This window comes from Lissotriton helveticus, chromosome 7 (genome assembly GCF_964261635.1).
Source record: "Lissotriton helveticus chromosome 7, aLisHel1.1, whole genome shotgun sequence".
Classification (NCBI taxonomy): Eukaryota; Metazoa; Chordata; class Amphibia; order Caudata; family Salamandridae; genus Lissotriton; species Lissotriton helveticus.
Window position 1 is genome coordinate 1,865,445,186 of NC_136068.1, and position 22,195 is coordinate 1,865,467,380.

Consider the following 22,195-nt stretch of genomic DNA (forward strand, 5'->3'; position numbering starts at 1 on the left):
TGGGTAAGAAATTGTTAAAAATAGTATTTACAGCATAAAAATAAAAAAGGGTACGATTTACAGAGGGCGAAAAACACATAGCAACAGAAATACTTAAAGGTTGGCATTCATGGCTCTTGATCTAATGTTCCAGGTCCATCTCAGGAATTTGGCCAGACCACATGCATACAGTCCTCGTGGGTTCAATCTTAAGATGCGCAATGCCACAGAGTGGCTGCGAGTTCCCAAGTCTCTGCAGAGTGGTTTGAGCCAATATTACCTTGGCGCTTTGTAGGCTGGACAAACGAACATGACATGCGCTATGGACTCCGAGATAGCCTCGCAATTCGGATATGTGGCTGGTGTCTGATAGGGAGCCTTCCATTGCGCTGTCAGTTCGCGAATGAGAAGTGAACCTACCCTGAACTCGAAAAACAAAGCTCTGTCATAGGGTTTCTGAATGACATATAGGAAGGGTTTATAACGGGTAGAATGCTTATGTTGCTTAAATTCCTCTGTCAGCCTACCCAGTTTAGGATCAAGAAGGCCATTATTGCTGATCCAAGACCAATAGGCCTTCTTAAGTACTGCCTTTGGTGGAGCTGTTCTGATTGCCCATGCTTCTTTGAGGTCCAGATCGTACGGTAGTGTTTTAGGTCCTTTAACCATTTAATTTTGTGCCACCCGTCCATATTCATTATTTCACTTAGCCCTGATGAGTACTTTTTCGAGTTCTGGTGTCCGTCACGCACGGGCCCACAGTAAGAGTGGGCGGAGTCTTGCTAGATCTTTGAATGAATGGCACCCTAGGTCTTCCAATAAAGGCCTGGTAGGGGTCCTCTGAGGAGCTCTTTTAAAAATGTGTTTTCTGATCTCACAATTTGCTCTGAATTAGAAAAGCCCCAGAGTTTGGCAACCTAGAGGGTCGAACTCACTCCTCTAGCCTTATAGATGTCAATGGCGGGAGCTAAAGGTCTGCTTGTTGAGGAGCGATGTTCTTTAAGTATTGCCCCCGCAACCCTTTTATGATTTAGAAGCATTTTTTGGATGTGAGTGCTCCAGACCATAGAATTGGAGATGCGAATGCCCAAATAATCAAACACGGTAACCCTCTCTAATGGAACAGAATTTAGTACTGGAGACGTCCTGAGGTTTTTAGGGGATTCAACACATAGGGGCCGATTAGGATGGCGGACGGACTTGCGTCCGTCCGCCACCCTTGAGGAGGAGGGAACGTCCGCAGGGGCTGCGGCGTTACCTCCGTGCTGATTAGGATGTGACCGCCAGGGTGGCGGTCACATCCTCTATATTTAACATTGCGGCGGGTGCAGCTACAAGCTGCACCCGCCGCAATGTTAAAAAAGCATGTGTTACATTTACATGCACAAAGCGGCAGGCACCGCACGGTGCCTGCTGCTTTGTGCACGCAAATGCAGGGGGGTACCATGGGTACCCCCCATGTGCACCCCCCATTCACCCAGGGGGCCCGCAACGGGCCCCCAAAGTGAATGTCCGTATGCTTTTCCATGGCGGAAAAGCCGCCGTGGAAAAGCAGTTTTACACAACCATCATAATATGGCAGACGGTATCTCATAGACACCGCCTGCCATGTTATAGCTTTTCCGCCGCGGTCGGAAGCCGACCGCGGCGGAAAAGCGGCGGACGGAATTCCAGACCCACCAGCCATCCTAATTTGGTGGTGGGTCTTTGGTGACTCCGCAGAGGATTTTCCGCCTCCTCCGGGCCGGAGGTGGCTTCCGCCGGCCCGGAGGAGGCGGAAAATCCTCCATCCTAATCGGCCCCTAAGTATTTTGTTTTCTCAGAATTGATAACCAGCCCTCTGATGGTACAAAAAGACTGAAAGCTATCCAACAGGCTTTGCAAGCCCCTCGGGATCTTTGAGATAAGGTGGGTGTCATCGGCGAACAGGAGGGTAGGTATTTTTTCATCCGCCAGGGTTGGAGCATCAGATGGTATTCGCTGTAGATGTTCAACCACCTCGTTCACATACAAAGATAATATGGTGGGAGCTAGAACACATCCCTGGGGGACGCCCCTGTTCACCGATATTCTGGCTGTCTTCTGACCTTGGGAACCCCATCTCACTTGTGCATAATTGCCTTCATGGAGATGCACAAGTATGTTTAGAATGTTCTTGGGGACACCCTGCTCAGCTACCACCTGCCACAGACGTACCTGGGGGACGAGGTCAAAGGCAGTCTTTAGATCAATAAACGCGAGATAAAGACTGCCCTTGCCTATCTGGACCACCTTCTAATAAAGGAGGAGCAGCCTAAACACCTGCTCAATTGTCCCTGTCCCAGCCCTAAAACCTGCTTGGTAATCTGAAAGGACCCTGTTTTTCTCTGCCCAGTCCAAGATCCTCTCCAACACCACCCTCCCAACAACCTTTTGTGCTGAGTCTATCAGGCTTATAGGGCGATAATTAGCAGGGTCGTCCCTGGCTCCCTTTTTGTAGATAGGGACGACATCTGCTCCTTTCCAGGAATCTGGTATCGGGGAGCCATTATCGATGGCATTAATTAGGATGGTGATAAATTTCGCCCATTTTACGGGGTCTTCCCGAAGGAGATCCCCGGGGTGCCGTCAGGAGTGCCTCAGATTTAAAAATCCTTGTAAATCTATGGCAGAATCAAAAAGCAATGGGTGTTGTGGTGGAACGCTACACATCAACACCCATTGCTCGGCCCTTTCACGCTGATACCTGCGTGAAAGGTTATGATATTGACAAAGTGGTGTTCAGCCACGCAACGTGGTATAACGCTGCTTTGTAAATATGGAGCAGGCCATAGCACCACCGGAGTGTGGTGAAAAGCGATGTCCGGTGATGCAATGCCCCTAAAAATATGCCCAAGGTCTCCTTGTTGTGCCAATCTAATGCCTGCTTTACAGTGGTGTTAGTTTTTGGCGCTGCCTCAGATTTAAAGATCCTTGTGAATCTGGAGCAGCATCAAATAGCAATGGGTGTTATGGTAGAATGCCCACATCAACACCCTTTGCATTTTCCTTTTACGCAGATACTTGTGTGACAGGATACAATATTTACAAAGCGGTCTTGAGCCATGCAAAGTGGCTTAATACCACTTTCTAAATATGGAGCAGGTTACTGCGCCACTGGGGCATCCTAAAAAGTGACACTCCAGCACTCCAGTGGTGCATTGCCCTTGTAAATATACCCCTAAGAATTACAATATGTTCTCAATCCCTTCTTTAAATGGGCATTCAAACTAATTAAGCAGTACATTTGTATTTCACATTTTACAACACACCTCATTGCCTTGTTTTTTCTTTTACTAAATTGCATTATTCAGTACTGTTTCATGCTGCATTTGACCCCTGTGTTATGGAAACGGTAAGCAGAGTTGCCTCTAGGGGTTCAGGCTGGGGCATACAAATAAATCATTTGAGCACGCTATATTGTGGTATTTGGTGGTATGCATGATTTTGGTGGTAAGTTGGATGTTGGAGGTAACTTTAACCTTTATTTCTAGTTATTGGGTGAGTTCAATTTGAGATTTCCCTTTGCTACTGTATTGTTTTTGGTTGTTGCTTTCTTTATAGTTTGTTGAGATGGTAGCTTTGGGTAAAGTGTATTGTTTGAATTGCTCTTTTTTTCATCAAAACATCTGTGTATCTGGGACAGATGTTAGTGTCTTTGATGCGAGGTGTTTCTTGGCTTTCCTCTTTTCCTTTTCCCTTGAGGGAGGGCTTTTTGACATCGGCATCTGTGCTGTCCAGCATATGTCTGACACTGCCAAGTTAGGTGAAGGCATCAACCTCGTCTAGTGCATCACCTGCAAGAGTTACTGCAGTTGTGCTGGCTCTGTTAGCCTTAATAATCTTGGTTTTTCCCTTGTGGATGTTTAGGCCAATTGTGCTGAGGTTGTTGCCACATTGTCAGTCTTCTCTTGCATCTTCAGATGGCTATTGGAAAGTAGAGTCAGATATTCTGCAGAGTCCAGAGTCCAAGGTGTCCACTGGATCCCACCCATTTCTTCTGCTTGATGTGAATGCCTTCGAAATCCAGTCAATGGCCAGCAGGAAGAGAAAAGGTGAGAGCAAGAACGCTAGTGGACCCCGGTCCTCACTTGGAAGGCTTCCGTGAGTTGTCCTCCATGAACTATCTTGCAGGTCATTCCCTCAAAAGAGTACCTGATGATTCTTACTAGATTTCCTGGTACACCATAGGGGTTGTAGGAGTTTCCAAATGGTCTCTCCGTCCACACGGGTAAATGACTTCTCATAGTCGACGACATTGCCATAGAGGGGAGAGTTCCATTCCATCGACAGCTCAAAGAGGATGCCAATCTGGACTGTGCAGGATCTATCTCTGCAGAAGCCAGCTTGCTGGTAAGGCAACTGACTGTCGACTTGTTCCTTCATCTGGATGACTCTATTGAACACTTTGCCTGGGGCTGATACAAAATGTATCCCTCCGTAGTTTGGGCAGTTACTCTGGTCACCTTTATTGGGGATCTTTATATACCTCCATTCAGTCTGATGATACCCTTTCCTGTTCCTAAATCCTTAAAAACATGGGGTAGAGCATAACTTCTGATGTTTCTATGTCTGCTTTCAGCCCCTCTGCAGGAATGTTGTCAGGTCAAAGTGCTGCCGTCCCATTGCTCAGATTTTTGATGACTTGATGTTTGATGGCTTGTTGTATTTCTTCCTTGATAGGTCAGCTGCAGTTCATTGGTAAGCCCTTGTCAGCTTAGCTGTCTGTCTGATGGAGACTGAGAAATGGGCTGGTTCAGCAGTTCTTCAAAGTGGTCCACCCATCTTCATTATTGACCTTTGTTAGCCATTATTGTCTTTAAAGCTTTGTCTTTAACAAGTCTTTCTGGCTTGCTATATGTGCTGGAGAGTTCCCTTGCTTTGTTGTAGAGTTCTTTGAAGTTTCCATGGCTTGCTGCTTCCTGAGCTTCTGTTCCAAACCTATCAATGCATCTTCGCTTGTCTGCTCTTAGGCTTCCCTTAGCCTTCTTGTTTGCTTTGGTGTATTTGCCTTGATTATTCACCTTTTCTGCTCTGGAGTTGGCTGCAGCCTTTTTTTCCTTTCTCCCCTGGATTTTGCGGAGGGTCTTGGGGGGGTCCTTTATTTATGCCAGTGTTTCTTGGGACCCAGTACCTCATGGCAGGTTGATGTCACTGTTTCTTTGATCTAAACTGTTACAAGGTTGAAGTATTATGTGATATGGCGGGCGAGCTTTATCAAGTAATATTAACACAATACACAAAAGTGGACCTCGGATTTGCCCTTAGCAGCCTTAGCATAGTCCTTGTAGTATAGCTTAGGGCAATCAGGCGTACTTAGAGGATCGTGAATTAAGCATTTCACAGTAGCAACATTGACAATAAGTAGGTGACACAACTCGAAAGAAAACTTGACACCAATTCATAAACCTAGATTGTATTTTTATAAATATAGACTCCAAAATGAACTTGATACATTGCATAGTACCAGAATTATAGATTTTCAAAGTATTCACAATAAACACAATGAAAGCTGTCAAATGTTCACCATTGAAGTCAATAACAAAAAAACACACTTAGCAAAACAATAGTTCCTGGGCGAGTTCAAATGAAGCCTCTTGTGGTTAAGGTTCTACAGGTCCATAGACCAAGACTCAACCGTCTTTACTTTGTTACCTCGCCCAGGGATTCAGGGTGCAGAGGTTACTTGGCTATCCTCGGTGCTGACAGGATCCACGGGAGCTATCAAAAATGCAGCACTTGGTAAAATCACACTTGTCGATGGAATTACACTCTACCCTCAGAAATTAGAGGCTTTTGGAGTCCCAGGACCCAGGTGTAGCAGCTGGATTTTTTCTACCCTGCTCGGCAGGTCCGGGTGCAGGTGTAGTGTCAGCTGTCAATCACTGGGGCAGGTTGCGCTAAAGATGCTTTACCACACACTTGACAACACCAACTTCAGGATGCAGGAACACAGCAACGGGGTCATTGCCAATGTTTGTCGCTGTTGGTGTGAAGGGCCCTTGGGCTGGAGATGTTGATTACAAGGTTGATCACCCAACTGCGGCAAATGTAGTCCTTGGGTACTTTGGCAGCTGGAGGATGACAGAAGTGGACTAGCGGCTCGAAACTCAGTGTGAGCTTAGCTATCACTCCTGGCTTGCAGGACACCACTTCTCTTTGGGCTCACTCTCGACAAGTTCAACAGGTCACAATTCTTGTACAACAGCACTTCAATTCTTCTGCAGGTTGCAGTTGACTGGTTCCACCAGTCAGGGGAGTCTGCTTTGGATTTCTGGTTTCCCCGGAGTCCCTCTTGGAGCAATGAGCTTTCACCACGGACACACATCGACACATGATTCGATTATATGGTCTCTTCAATGGACTTAAGTATCCTCTCTTTGCTCTGCTGCAGATTCAAAAGTCCTATTTTAGGGACGGTTTCTTCTTTGTGTCTCTTCTCAAATTCCAAGTTAGTACTTGTGCCAGGGGGGACCCTCAAATCCTAGTTTAGCGGATGTTAGGGGCATTAGGGACAGGGGCCAGTTGGCTACTGGTCCCTGGAGCTAACTCACCTCTGTGGTGTCAACATCCTGTGGGTGTACGTCACTTTGCTACCCAGAATACTCTATAGAGTCTTTCATAATAGCAGGACCCTACTTGGACTGTAAAGACCTCCGAACCCACCCTAAAGGAGTGGTTAGTCTTTTGGAGGTGTATGCCTCCTGAATAATTAATTTTCCCACCTTTCGGGCTGAAAAGGGTGGGCAGGACTTTGTCCTCGAGAGGGTGATAAAGTAATTACATATGAATGGCAGTGAATACTTTGAGGCTCACCGCCTTGATTACTGTAAGTACTAGCAAACACAACAATGATGGACAGAATGTGGATCAATGTCACACATTCACCCCAGTCCAAAGATCTGGGCCCAAATCCATCGTTTTTCCACTCCACACCACCCTGGGTTAGATAACTGCAAACACAACAATGATGGACAGAATGTGGATCAGTGTCACACATTCACCCCAGTCCAAAGATCTGGGCCAAATCCATCCACTGTAAGTACTAGCCATCCATGGAGGGCAGAGTTGTGACCTCCTTCCTGCCAGCACATCCTACCAGGAGGGCAGCCTCTTGTCTTGCTGGCAAATGGCTCAGAGAAGTACGCCAAGGGACTGGAGCTTTGTATCCTAGGAGGGCATCGATGCAGAATAGCAAACCTGTGAATTCCAACTCCCCCCTCAACACAACAATTGTGTTGGGTGTGAAAAATCACAGTGTTTGATACCAAACACACACAATTTGGCTGTTCTATACTGGAGCTAGCTATCTCGAGTTTGCCTGATAGCCAGACCATGTTACTCTGTGGGCCACTGATCAATTACAGTAAAACTTTGCATTACAGGGTTTCTGCACGGATATATATGTGTGAACATATATAACCACACCATTAACATAATGCACTCTACCTCCAGGACTAAGGAGGACAACCATAAGAGTGACTTACTTACATTAAGGCAGTGGAATGGCTCTGCAGTACATAGTGTGTGCTGAACTTCTCTCGAGCCGATAGGCTGCTTGTGCAGGACTGCAATGGCAGACATGCAGGCATACTTTTACTTGGGTCACTCAGGGTGGCACAATAAACTGCTGCAGCCCTGGTGACCCCTCTTATCACCCTTTCCCTGGGTACCACTGGTACCATCTACTAATGACTTACAAGGAGTGATAAGTGCTTGCCAATTGAGTATTCCAAATTTTACAGTTACAGTCTAAGGGAAATAGCACTGGCACTGGGGTCTGGTAAGCAGGTCCCAGTGCACTTTCATACCTAAAATGACAGCACCAAGAGCACAAAGTGGGTGACAATGACAAATAGGGCACTTTTTAACATTCTACCTCTGACTTGGGTCTCTGTCATCCTCTTTTTGCAGGACTTTAAGTTTTTCACTGAGAGCGACTAAGTGTTCACTCAATTTCTGACATCTTTGAGGAGGATGGTGTTATATCACATGCTTTCTTCAGCTTTAGCCTGGCCATGACAAGGTGATGGTCAGAGGTCACATCCGCTCCTTCACTCTCACATCTGTAGCGACCACTGGTACCTTTTGGCAATGCAGACATGGTAGATCTTATTTTCTGTTGCATGGTCTGGTGACAACCCACGTTGCCTTGTGTATTCTTTTGTGCGGGAATACACTACCATCTATCACCTAATGGTCAGGACACAGAGACCCGAGAGACTTTTACCATTATCGTTCATATTTCTAAGGCCATGGTTATCCACGACTCCCAGTATTATTGTTTCCAATCTTGTTCTTTTTCCTTTTCTTTGCTGTCTTCGTGGGTGAATAGCACTGGATGACATTCATGTTGATCCTCTTTTTCTTTATGCAGAAGGTTGCTCTGAAGATTCTGGGACCGTGGGCTTCCCATCTAAACAGCACTCTATTGGCTGCTGGTGATAGCATCAGTGCTACTCCCTGAGTATATGGAGTGTTCTTTTCCTAGTGTCCAGCTCATCTCATTGATGCCATGCAGGGCAAAGTTGTATTTAGTCATCTCTTTGCACTTGGGAGGTCTTGCCGGTCGTGCACATGGTCCTCAAATTCCACTTCCTAATGCTGATGATCTTGATCAAAAGTAGGTGGATAGACTTTGTGACTTTGTGACTTCCAGGGATCTTTGGCTTTTACCGCAAGGCATCATAGCTTTCTCTGTGAAGGAGATTCCTCTCTCCTCAAGGAAGAAATGTCTTTTCATTAATGCTTAATGATTCTGTAGCTAGGATTTTTTTACATGCTGCGGTAACCAGCCCCATGCATCACTCTCCTCCAGCTGGACTTGGAACCGGCCATGGCAGACTTACTGATCACATGGATGTGATGAATGTGCCAAACCATTCCTTTTGAAGGATGGATTTTCATACTCATCTGTAAAGTATGACATGTGTTTGTATATAACTGTGGGTGGTGTGTTTGTGGCGTGTTTGAATGGTTGCACAAGTGAGGATTTAATCGACATGCAGGGAACCATTATTATTGGTAGTGGATAGCCTAGGTGGTTGAAAGATTGTTCATCCCTGTAGAGGCCAGTTTGTGTTACATAAATGTGAGGTATCATTATGATTTTAGGCAAAGTTTGACGTTTGAAGGGCATTCTGGAAAGAAAATGTAGTGTGATCTAGGCAAGTCACAGCGACCTGCTGTCTTGGTTTTAGAAAGGTCTTAAATTGATAGATTTCCCTGGGTGCTGATGGAGCCATGACCCTAATACCATAGCTACCCATGTTGCTAAAATACGCCACTTTGCAAAGTGAATATTTGATATCTCCACATTGTGATTTGGTGGCCTTTCATATTCCAGGTGATAGACCCACCAGCAAACATTGGTGGCGGGGTGGGGGAGAGTGAAAGTTTGGAAAACGAGGATGGTAGACCAATTGTTATTATCAATTGAATTTCTCTCCATTTTTGGCATCAAATTTAAGACAGTGTGCGAGAAAATGCATATTTATTTTTTATGCTGTCTTAATCATCTGATAGTATTGGTAACCTAAAATATAGGGTTGATCAAACAACCTGCATTACTAAGCTCAGTATCCTGGCACATTTATAAAATGGCTAGACTTCCTTCATATCCTTTTTTCATTTGTTAGAGTTTACCTTGTAACGGATGCATGGTTGTTGTCTCTGGATCTCATGTGTTTTTGAAAAAAAAAACACTATATGTCTCTTCAAACAGAAGGGTCAGAGGGTCATACCACTGTATTGCTTTTTTTTAAATTAGAAATGGGGGCAAAATATTACAGAGGAAAATGTACCTAGTTTTTTCTTCTTTCATTCATATTTGAATACAACAATTATTTCTTTGGGCGTATTTGACCTCTGGCCTAATTTGGAATGCTGTCTATTTTTCGAATATGTATATGTTTGCCTAAGATTTTGACATCTGATCTCATCCCAAAGTGCAAGTAGGTATAAACCAGAAAAGAAGGAAAAATGTACTACCATTTTGAAACTCGCACATCCGTTGTACAAATTAAGGGGTCGATTACGATCGCGGACGGACTTGAGTCCATCCGCGACCCCAGAGTAGGAGGGAACGTCCACATGGGCTGCGGCGTTCCCTCCATGCAGATTAGGAGGTGACCGCCAGGGTGGCGGTCACATCCTCTATCTTTAACATTGCGGCGGGTGCAGCTTCAAGCTGCTCCCGCCGCAATGTTAAAAATGCATGCACGGCATTTGCGTGCACAAAGCGTCAGGCACCGCACGGTGCCTGCTGCTTTGTTCACGCAAATGCAGGGGTGCACCCCCCCTTCACCCAGGGGGCCTGCAACGGGCCCCCGAAGTGAAGGTCAGTATGCTTTTCCACGGCGGAAAAGCCGCGTGGAAAAGCATACTTTCTACACCATCCTAATATGGCTGGCGGTGTCTGATAGACACCGCCAGCCGTGTTAAAGCTTTTCCGCCGCGGTCGGAAGGCCACCGCGGCGGAAAAGCTGCGGACAGATTGCAAGACCCATCAGCCATCCTAATTTGGCGGTGGATGCGGGAAATCTGCAATCGTAATAGGCCCCATAATTTTTAGCAAAAAATCATAATTTGAGCAACATTTTGGTTATTTTCTTAGGGTTTTGGATTTCTTGGATCTCTAGAATTCCCAACATTTGGTAATAAGGAAGCAAGTTTCACCTAGACACCTTTTGTGGAAAAAAAGTTATGAAGGCTTAAGCTCCAACCACCCCAAACATCTAACATGGTCTCAGCATCATAGGGAAAAAACATGTGCAGTTAAGGGGTTAAAATAGATGCACTTGGAGGAAGGAAGCATGCTTTTAACTTTTTTTGGTTTGTATGGGACATAGTACTTAGGACCTGATGTACATATCTGTTTTTCAGTTATGTTAATATTGAGAAATATGATGTTGATGTACATCATGATATATGTACGCATAAACACAAACTTGCATCTCGATTGTTGAATTCACCCAATATGACATCGCCCTCAACCTCAAATTAGAAATGCGTGGTCAGGCAGGCCATGCGACCAAGGCCTGAAACGACTCATTGACAGATCACAAGTAGGGGGACATGGAACCCTTAGACCTGGAATACCTAGATCGATCCGACAGATAGGCAGTGACACCACAATGGTCTCAGGAGGGGTGTGCTTTCCCAAAGCACCATAAAGTCCCATGTTTCCCAAATTGAACAGATGCTTCAATGAGCCTCTTCTGAGGTAAAATGACTGGAGAGCAAAAAAAGTAGCATTCGATGAGGCTACCCTAATAGAAACCAAGATGGACTCTGCATGTGAACAACATACTGTGAATTTCTAACCCTATATTGGGTGGTAGTAATCCATTATCGTGCTGGCATTAATAATATGGAGCATATTTGAAGTCTATGTGAGGTTTCAGTATTCATTTTAACCAGGAGATTTCTGAATACCTTTTAGAATGACCAACTCTACTCAAGCATGTCAACCTGCATTTGGGCAATTGTTGCTAAGGGTAAGTTGGAAGGAAATGGGCAGATAGAAAGAAATTACTATATATGGTTTGACATAATACTAAACAAGAAAACCACGCAGATCTATATTTTAATCATGAAAGCAGGAAAGCCTCATGTGTCACCTACAAAACAATTGTGATCCAAACAGTGGCATTGCACATTCTCATTCACATTCTGCGGACAGATTGCAAGACCCACCAGCCATCGTAATTTGGCGGTGGGTCTTTCAAGGCTCCGCGGCGTTTTTTCCGCATTCTCCGGGCCGGCGGTGGCTTCCGCCGGCCTAGAGGATGCGGGAAATCCGCAATCGTAATAGGCCCCATAATTTTTTAGCAAAAAATCATAATTTAAGCAACATTTTGGTTATTTTCTTGGGTTTTGGATTTCTTGGATCTCTGGAATTCCCAACATTTGGTAATAAGGAAGCAAGTTTCACCTAGACACCTTTTGTGGAAAAAAAGTTATGAATGCTTAAGCTCCAACCACCCCAAACATCTAACATGATCTCAGCATCATAGGGAAAAAACACCTGCAGTTAAGGGGTTCAAATAGATGCATTCGGTAGAAGGAAGCATGCTTTTAACTTTTTTGGTTTGTATGGGACATAGTACTTAGGACCTGATGTACATACCTGTTTTTCAGTTATCTTAATATTGATAAATATGATGTTGATGTACATCATGATATATGTACGCATAAACAAAAACTTGCATCTTCATTGTTGAATTCACCCAATATGACATCGCCCTCAACCTCAATTTAGAAATGCATGGTCAGGCAGGCCATGCGACCAAGGCCTGAAACGACTCATTGACAGATCACAAGTAGGGGGACATGGAACCCTTAGACCTGGAAAACCTAGATCGATCCGACAGATAGGCAGTGACACCACAATGGTCTCAGGAGGGGCGTGCATTCCCAAAGCACCATAAAGTCACATGTCACATGCCACACTAAGTTAGAACACATAGCCAATCAGAACACTGCATGCACACTACACGCAGTGATCATGTGCTCCCCATGCTAGACATCCGGACACATATCCACTGGCCCTGCATTGTGTTCACACAAAGTTGAGGCCCAACTGCTCCTCTTTTCAAATGACAAAATGTATGGCCCAGTGACTAGGCTCAGCTTTTTATCTCCAAAGAAATGCATAAATCATTTTATGATGCTGCATATACTGTATAAAATGACGGCCAAAACCAATGTGATTTGAGACTCGAACTCTGTTGCCTGTTCTCCTTCCGCCGTGTTTAATTAAACCAAGTGTCCTTGTTTTGCCACACGCCTCTTGTCTTACATTTTTTCAAGGTAAATACACATCTGAGCAACAATTGCAAATCCTGCAATTCAAGGAAACACAGGGTTGCAGTTACAAAAAGGCTTTTTACAATCTACTAAACACCTTTTATGAGATAGATAAGTCTTTCTGACTCATAAAAAGCTTCTGACATCTGCTTATATTTGTGATTCACAAAAAGATGTGTCAGTGCTCTGTGATCACAAATGCTATACCAACCATTGATCAGTTACCATGGTAACACATTTGAACAGTGAAAGTTGTCATCGTCAGACTCATGTGGAAGATGTCAGGGAAAAAAGAGACTGCTTCAGAGGACCACTGACTTCCCCCATGTACAAATGAAAACATGTTTTAAAAAACAGCCAGTGTCCATATAATAAACAGGGGAATCTTCTAAAAAATGCAAATAATGATATCTGCTTTCCATGCCTGAATTTGCAGCCAATCATAGATCTTCACAAATTGTGACCTGCCGAATTAATATTCATTAGGGAGATTATTTTCCAAACCTCTGCAAATTGACTTTTTCGATGAGTCTTATGAATGTACAGGTTACATTGAGAACTACATTCCAGTGAGTGTGCACAGTGCATGTCTGGTGTGGGTACTATAACACTATTTTAGTATCCCAGTGTCTAGCAATATGTTTTACATTTTCTCCGTGATTTATATCATATGTTTCCCAAATTGAACAGATGCTTCAATGAGCCTCTTCTGAGGTAAAATGACTGGAGAGCAAAAAAAGTAGCATTCGATGAGGCTACCCTAATAGAAACCAAGATGGGCTCTGCATGTGAACAACATACTGTGAATTTCTAACCCTATATTGGGTGGTAGTAATCCATTTTCGTGCTGGCATTAATAATATGGAGCATATTTGAAGTCTATGTGAGGTTTCAGTATTCATTTTAACCAGGAGATTTCTGAATACCTTTTAGAATGACCAACTCTGCTCAAGCAAATGGTCAGATAGAAAGAAATTACTATATATGGTTTGACATAATACTAAACAAGAAAACCACGCAGATCTATATTTTAATCATGAAAGCAGGAAAGCCTCCTGTGTCACCTACAAAACAATTGTGATCCAAACAGTGGCATTGCACATTCTCCAACTTGTATCTAACATGCATCACAAATTACGATTATTATTATTATTAGTCAGTTGCATGATACATTCTCAGTTACTGGATCTTTATTCTTAAGGGGCATAGGGCGATATGTATCAAGTATTTTCGCATTCGCAAAGGCCGAAATTCGCAGAATTTCGGCCTTTGCGAATGCGAATTCTCAATATGGTATGTATTAAACAAATGTGGTACAAAATAAGGAATCGCACAATTTGCTATTCCTTATTTTGCGATTGCATTTAAGGAATTGCTAATTGTTGCTAAGGAATCGCAAATTACCACCAACTTCAAGTTGGTGGTAAGTTGCGAATTCCTGTTAAAAAGCATTTTATTCGAAAACAAAAGGTGCTATGTGACCCTCATACATGCCCTTAGGGCATGTATGTGCGCCATATGCGCACACATGTCATTTTCAGGGGTGCAGCAGGGTGTCCTTTGGACACCCCTGCACCCTTGAAAATATTCTCAATTTGCGATTAGCTAATTGCTAATCGCACATTTCCCCTTCATTCCTATGGGCCTCCTGGCCCATAGAAATGAATGGGAAATTATTCCTTAATTGTGATTACCATTTGCTAATCGCAATTAAGGAATATTAAGAAATCGCTAAAAAGAAGCTGATTTCTACATACATTCCATTGTGCGATTCCTAAATAGTGATTCCTTAAAAATCGCTATTTAGGAATCGCACAATGGAATGTTGATACATATCGCCCATAGTCTTCAAACATTGCCTTTGAAACTCTGACATTTTCAAGTGCAATTTTACTCCTATATGGGAGCAGATTACTGACTTTTGTAGGTTTTAGCAAAGATCTAATTTGTACTCAAGGATATAAATTGTCAGCTGTAATTTCCCTTACGCCCTGCAATGTTTTAAATTATTCATGCAGAATGTCCATTTGGTAAAAAAATCTCCTCATTTCGAAATAATATTTAAATGTCGTTTCAGCACAATTTTCTTTTCTCTGCAAAGTAAATTATTTTTACCATGGACAAACCTATATCCTACAACACAGTCATTTTATGTTATATTATGTTATGTGATGATATTGTGAGAAATTGGGTTAGTGGTTGACTGGGGTGTGAGCCCTTGTCAAGCAGCAACCACAATCCTTGACATAGTGAGACACAAGAAAACCCTTAATTAACCTCTGCTTAACCCTGGGTAATGTGGCACAAAAAGTCATCAGGCTTAACTTGGAGGCAATGTGTAAAGTATTTATGTGGCACACAAATACCAATACACTGAAAATACCACACAAGGAAAATCCCAAACCAATTCAGAAAAATTACGTAAAGTTTATTATATTATTTGTCACCAAAACAACAAAAATCCAATTAGTACAACAGCAGAGAGGAGCAGGTCCAACAGTTATGTTATGTAAATTCTAAGTTTTCTCTATGCTATGTAATGCTGTTCAATGTTAAATTATGTAGATTTGTAGAGTGTTCTATCACTGTGGAGTGTATGCTGGCGCTCAGCAGGTGTGAGCCTAGCCAGACCTAGGGCCTCGTAGGGCTGCTAAAAAAGCAAGGTCTGCAGGATTCAGGAAGTGAGTAGGATGCTCCTATAAGTAGAGGCAGGTCATTCCACTGTTTAGGATCAATGTAGGAGAAGGCTCATCTACAAGATGTGTATTTTTTGTGTGTGTGTGGGACATGTGCAAGTAGGAATCCGGATGAGTGGATATGTCTGGAAGATTGTGAAAGCAGATGAAACTGTTGAGGTATGCTAGGACAGTGTTATGTAGCACCTTGGAAGTGTGAGTGAGGAGTTTGAATTGTGCACATTTGTGTATGGATGCCCATAGAGTTCCTTCAGGTGTGGTGTGATGTTAAGTGTAGTGTGATTCTGGTTGCATGGGTTTGAATGGTCTGGAGCCTTCTGGTCAATTTTTTGTTGATTATGTCATAGTGGATGCTCCTGAATTCCAGTTTAGAAGTGGCCAGGGCATGAGGGATAGTTTTCCAGGTGCTGAATGGGACCCATTTGAAATTTTCCCTCAACTTCGTCAGGGTATAAAAGCATGAAGCAATGACAGGGTTGACTTGGGTGCAGTTTGCAGTTAATGATAATCCTGAGGTTCTTGGTGGAGGTGGTGGACTAGGGTGAAGTCCTCTTCCTGAAGATCACATTTGCTTTTGTTGGCATTCAGGTAATCTTTACCTAGCGGGCAATTCCAGTCATGCAGACATTGAACTTGATCATGCAGACATTGAACGTGATCCAGGTACCAGGCATCTTGTTTGTAAGGGAGAGAATGAGTTGCATGTCATAGGCATAGGAGAGGACATTGTTGTCATGAGAGAAGATAATGCTGGCTAAAATGATCATGCATGCATTGAAATGGTTTGAGCTAATGGAAGATCCTGTCAGAACTACACAGATGAGTCTGTGGGCATCTGAAGTGTACAGTGTCAGGGTAACTGATCAGGTCCTTCCTGTTAGGAAGGAGAATATATATCGAGTGAATGTCCTTGGACTCTGATGTTGTGCAGGCGTTGAATGAGGATGGGTGCAAGACCATGTCAGATGCTGCAGGAAGGCCTCCTCTGTATAGAGTCATGCAGACATCATCTGTGGTAGCAATGAGGAAAGTTTCCATGATGTGGTTGGGTCTGACAGAAGCCCACATTTTTATGAGTATCTAGGGTGGTCAATAGACCTTGTTACACCTTGAAGTAACCACCCTAAAATCGGGGTATACCGCAATTATTTTTAGGTCCATTTTCATCAACAATATTTGGGACCCCTTCCATTCAAATAATATATCAATTTTTTTTATTTATATGATTATCTTTTCCATGCAGGTTTGTGCAAATGTTTCCCATTTTCATTGTCCCCTAACTCCTCTTTGATCTAACTAACCAACACTCTTAAGCATGGCCCATAATTCAGCATTTCAATCCATAGAACTATGACTCGTATTTTACCTTGGGTGCTGTGTTTGTGCTCGGTAATACAAGCGAGTGACAAATGTATCTGTGAAGTGGGTCCTACATTGTTGTCTTTGCTTTCCGGAGGGCATTTTTAAAGTCTTTATTTTTCAAGGTATATATAAAAGGATTACACAATGGAGTAATCACTGTATATGATAAAGACAATAGTTTGTTGTCATTCATGGAAAAAGTTGATGTTGGTCGTATGTATGCAGAACTAAGAGACCCATAGAATAGAATAACCACAGTGAGGTGGGAGGTGCAGGTGGAGAAGGCCTTCCACCTACCCTGTATTGATTTTATTTTAAGGATGGCATTCAGGATGTTGCCGTAAGACACTACCACTAATAAAAAGGGCAACACAACTATAATCGAACCAAAGATGTAGCTTGATGTTTCTATTGATCTAGTACTGCTGCAAGACAGCGTCATGAGGGCTGTCACATCACAGAAGAAGTGGTTGATTATGTGGGAAGAACAGAAGGAGAGACGTGACAGTAGCACAGCATGAAGTATTGGGTCAGCAAAGCCAACTACCCAGGTTCCCACTGCCAGTCTAATGCAGACATCTTTGCTCATGATGGTCATGTAGCGTAAGGGATTGCAGACAGCCACATACCGATCATAAGCCATGATTGCAAGGAGAATGAATTCTGTAGACACAATGACTAAGAAAAAATAAATCTGGAGCAGGCACTCTGTGAGGGAAAATACTGTTTTTCCCTGAAAAAATTTTGCCAGTAACTTTGGTAAAATAATTGTTGGACAGTTGATGTCAAGGAGTGACAAATTTGTGAGGAAGAAGTACATAGGGGTGTGCAAATGTATATTTAAATAAACAATTGCAATGATAAGAACATTTCCGAATAATGTTATCATATAAACTAACAGCAAAGTAGCAAAAAACAACGCTTGCAGCTGTGGCACACCCACAAAACCCACAATGACAAACTCGTTTGCTTCAGTTTGATTTTCTCCTTCCATTTGCTTGGGGATGGAGTCACTCATGCAGGGATCTTAGGCCCTTCTGAAATTAAAGAGGCAGAATATTTTATTAAGCAACAAAATGTATCAGTAAGACAAAAACTATTAAATACTGAACACACAAACACATTCCTAAGCCATCCTTTCATTGTACATTCCTGATTCGACTGATAATTTTATTTCTGACAAGGATAGTTGATATCTACACAATAACATTCCAGGAAAGGTTTGGTGAATTTCATTTTTAGGTTCGGTCTAGAGGCATATGGTCCGGGATGCCCGCCACCCCTTCCACCATCAATACCAATGGTAGGAGACAGACACAGTTTTGAGCTTTTGGAAGACAGGGGGGCCTCACGACCCCCCCGGCCGTATTTATTAAAATATGAAAAAAAAATTAAAACTTTAAATAAAACTATTCATTTACCATGTACAAAATTCAACTTCCATTACACTTGATGAAGACAGGTATTGAGGCTAACCTTAACAAATCTCTAATACAAAGATTTTCCTAGCCGAGTCTAACATCATGGCATCGTGCATTGTATATGAATTTTGTACATCCTATTGTTAAGGGCCAACGGCAAGGTCTTACCCGGTGTCAGATCCCTATCACCACATCCGCCCTCTCGTAGTGGCGCCTGCGCAGAGGGTTCTACCCTCTTAGCCAACCGTATCTTCCCTTGTCATGGGGGCCCCTATTCCACTTGGCGCCATCTTAAGGTCGTCCGAGTTCCCGTGTGGGGTAACCGTAAGAAGGACAGCGTAGACTCCCCCCCTTTCCCCGCACTCTCTTCCGCCGCAGCGGATATCCGGCCCCTGGGAAATTCCTGGGAGGGGCATATAGTCCTCTCCCCCTGTGGGGGGCCGATGGCCGTCTCCCCTGGGCGATCCCATCCGTATTGGGTGTCGCCCCCCCCGTGGGGGGGGGGCAATGGCCACCTCCCCCCGGGCGCTCCCATCCGTACTGGGTGGCGCCCCCACTAGGGACCTTGAAAATTGCTCACCGATCACGACCTTACCGCCACAGGCCAGGTAGTTGACCGACTATCTGGCCCCCCCACAACTCCTATAGGTCCCGTCTCCTCAATCCCACTAGCCAGGCTAGGAAATCTCCTATCAATATGTCATTCCCCGCCTTGGACAAGTGTACTCCATCATGAGAATAACAATGGTCCCCCCAGATGCACCGGTGAGGTATACTGTGAAGGTGGGTAGACCGAAACAACTTCTCCATCTTATTGTTGACCCTCTTTACCGAATGGTTCAACACTGTTGTGGACCGCCCACCCCTCCATACCCTCCTCGGAATAATGTGTGACCAAGCCAGTGTGCACCCCGGGAGGGTTTTCGCCAACCAACTGACTGTTGTCAGTATGTGCTCGATTAAGGCCTGTCTGCCCAATCTCACCAAGTCATTGCCCCCAATGTGCACTATGACTACTGATGGCGGTGACCTGTGCCGCCCTAACAATTCTTCGACAAAACATTGCAGTTGGTCAATGCCCAAACCGCCCCGTCCATGGAAGGACACCCGAAAACCATATTCCTCAGATGTGTGAATCGCATCACCTGCTCTGAATATGTCCGCGGCCCGTCTCACGTATGAGTGGCCCACGACCCAGACCACATATTGTCCATTCCTTGTTCCAGACGTGGTGGATAGCCGATACTGGGCCGGTCCCAGTTCCCGCCCTGCGTCACAGGCCCGTGAAACTGTAATCCAAACAAAACAAAAAAACGTAAGTGCACTGCCTTAATGATGCTTGTTCCCTTGAGGGCTCACAAGCGACGAGTGGTGCAACCTTCAGAGCGCGGGAACAAGAGGACGCCTGCTTGGGTCCCGTGCCTTTTAACCTTCCCCAGGTAGGCGGGGCGGCATCCCCCTCCCGCCCTAAGTGCACGGACTTCCGGGCGGGGGTTTTAGGACAACCCTCTCATGCGGCGGGGGCGTGCTCCGGCTACACCACTATGGATATACCAGCCGGGGCTACGCCCCTCACCTGCAACAGGTTTCCCGGGAGGGCGGGGCACCCCGCCATACGTTCGGGGTGACCGAGTGGTCCCCCCTTTCCAGCTTCATCCGTTCCACCAGCCTTATTATTTGTTTTAACTTAATAATAAAAATACATACATATACTATCTATATAAATAGAGAATCTTTTGGGCAGCAGTCTTCATTAACTAGTGTGTCCAACTGTCATTCCCGTTTTGCTTCCGCAAGTTACTGTATAAGACATGGGGTAGTTGTGCAGCCCACATCAGCTAGTGGTTGCTCGCTTCATTGTGCATGGTGGTATTTTGCTCTTGCACATATTTGCATCCACCTAAAACAAGTAGTTAACTTCAGTGCCAAGATTGATGGGCCAATCCCTGTTTTCAGTACAGTTAAGGAGAGCCTGGATGTGGTAGAGGTAGTTTGAGAGGACGCAGTGTAGCAGCTGCAGTGTTGATTATGACAAACCTGCAGCTGCTGTACTGAAGGCTTTGGCTTTTCTCGAAATTTCCTTCTTCACATTTGAATACAACACAGCCTGATTCTTGGCTCCCTTCTGAAAAGTTGAGACTTCTGACACATTTATCATCTTGCACCAGGCCCTAGCCAACCTTGTTCAATCATCATAACTACTTGTTCAGGATAGTATCATTTGGTTTGTAATTTTAACTTTTGACAACCAGTGTCCTGTCAACCTCAGGCAGGGTGTATACTTTTGTTTCCGTGATCATTAGAATTAATTTGCATCACTTAATAAAACATTTGTGAGAACTCCAATCTTTAGGAGTGGTTTTTGCTTCACGCCCACCCTTGGGATAATGAGAAGCCTGTCTGCTTTCCAAATCACCTTTATATATTCAACGTGGGTCATGCAGCATTAGATCTGCCTTTCTGCCTGCTATCACTGTACTGGTTGCTGTGTCGGTACTTTGTTTTGAGTAAATCCTGCATGCAAACTTGCTACAGTTGTTAGGTACCCCTTTTCTTGTTTTTAGATCTTTTTGCATACCCATTATATCATTAAGCAGGCTTCAAGATAAGCTACCATCCGAACATAGGGCCATATTATCAAGAAAGGGTGATCCATTATCGCCACTTTTATCGGCAGGAAACTGCTGATAAAGCGGCGATAATGGGTTTGATAATAGGCCCTTGTGAATTCCCATAGAAGCCCAGGTTCTGGGGTTCCTGACGATAAAATCGGCGATAATGTATCGCCCTTTCTTGATAATATGGCCCATAATTTGGTAATAATAGGCTGTTATGTTGGGCAGTAATTACTAATGGCCTTTATCACAACTTACGCTGTCATCATAGGCCAAAGGGGGACCATCCTTCTGACTTGCGCATTCATGAGACTCATTTAAGGGTGGATTATTCTTAGCTTGGAATGTAAATTGCATATGACTTCGACTGACTGAGTTGTTGGTGTTGCCCTGATTTATTCACTACCATTGTGCTGGGATTCAGGTTTGCCCCATTTGTAATATTTAGCTCTGAGCTGCCTATATTGTCAGTCCCTCTAAAAGCCTTCCTTTGCTAATGCTGAAGATGCATTTTTTCCCCTCTCATTTTTATCTTCAGTATATTTAAAAGTGTATTCCTCATGGTGACGTTGTGCACCTTTCTGCAAAAACTGGTTCCTGATGCTTCTGCCTCTGATTATTTTCTTGCCCACTGGATGCATTTATGATGCCTGGTAGTCGGTAGTTTAAGACAATTGCATTGTTGAAGGTACAAAAGGCAGGTATGATGCAACTATCTTGAAATGACATGGTGCAATTCTCTGTGTCTTAACTGTTTTCAAGTAAGCAGTTTGTGAGGATGTATGACGGTACAACGCGTACCGTCACAACGCATACCTTTACCACGCATCCCTTACAACGCAAGTCGTTACTTGCGTTGGGGGTGCGGATTTCAAATAGTATAATTTACTATTCTAACACCAGTCTCCGTGGACCCTAGGGAAGGTGTTGGGATAGTAAATTTACTATTTGTATTCCTTTAGCGTCCTCCAGCGCAAGTCGTGGTAACGACTTGCGTTGTAAGGGATGCGTGCTAAAGGTACTGCGTTGTGAACATGTCCTGCATGTAGATGTGGCCTTTTGAACTTGTGGCTATATCTCTGACTCATTACTGACAAGTTCCAACTATCCCTTGGTGACAAATTGAACAAAGGTATCATTGGAGGATGAACACTGTGGTTTTATGAGATTATGCTCTGGTAAGCAGTTTGCTACAGATGATGACTGTTGTCCTTTAAGCGCCTCTCAACAAAAAAAACATCAACTTTGTACACAAAGTTAGAAACTACGAAAACATCATATCTAAACAGACCTT

General features: G+C 44.0%; 1 protein-coding gene across 1 annotated transcript; it reads right to left on the bottom strand.

Moving 5' to 3' along the window:
• Positions 1 to 16,932: 16,932 nt before the first annotated feature.
• LOC144769786 (olfactory receptor 5V1-like) lies at positions 16,933 to 17,883 on the bottom strand. Its single transcript, XM_078653972.1, has one exon. It carries the CDS (start codon positions 17,881 to 17,883, stop codon positions 16,933 to 16,935), a length of 951 nt encoding a protein of 316 aa, XP_078510098.1.
• Between the last annotated feature and the right edge of the window lie 4,312 nt (positions 17,884 to 22,195).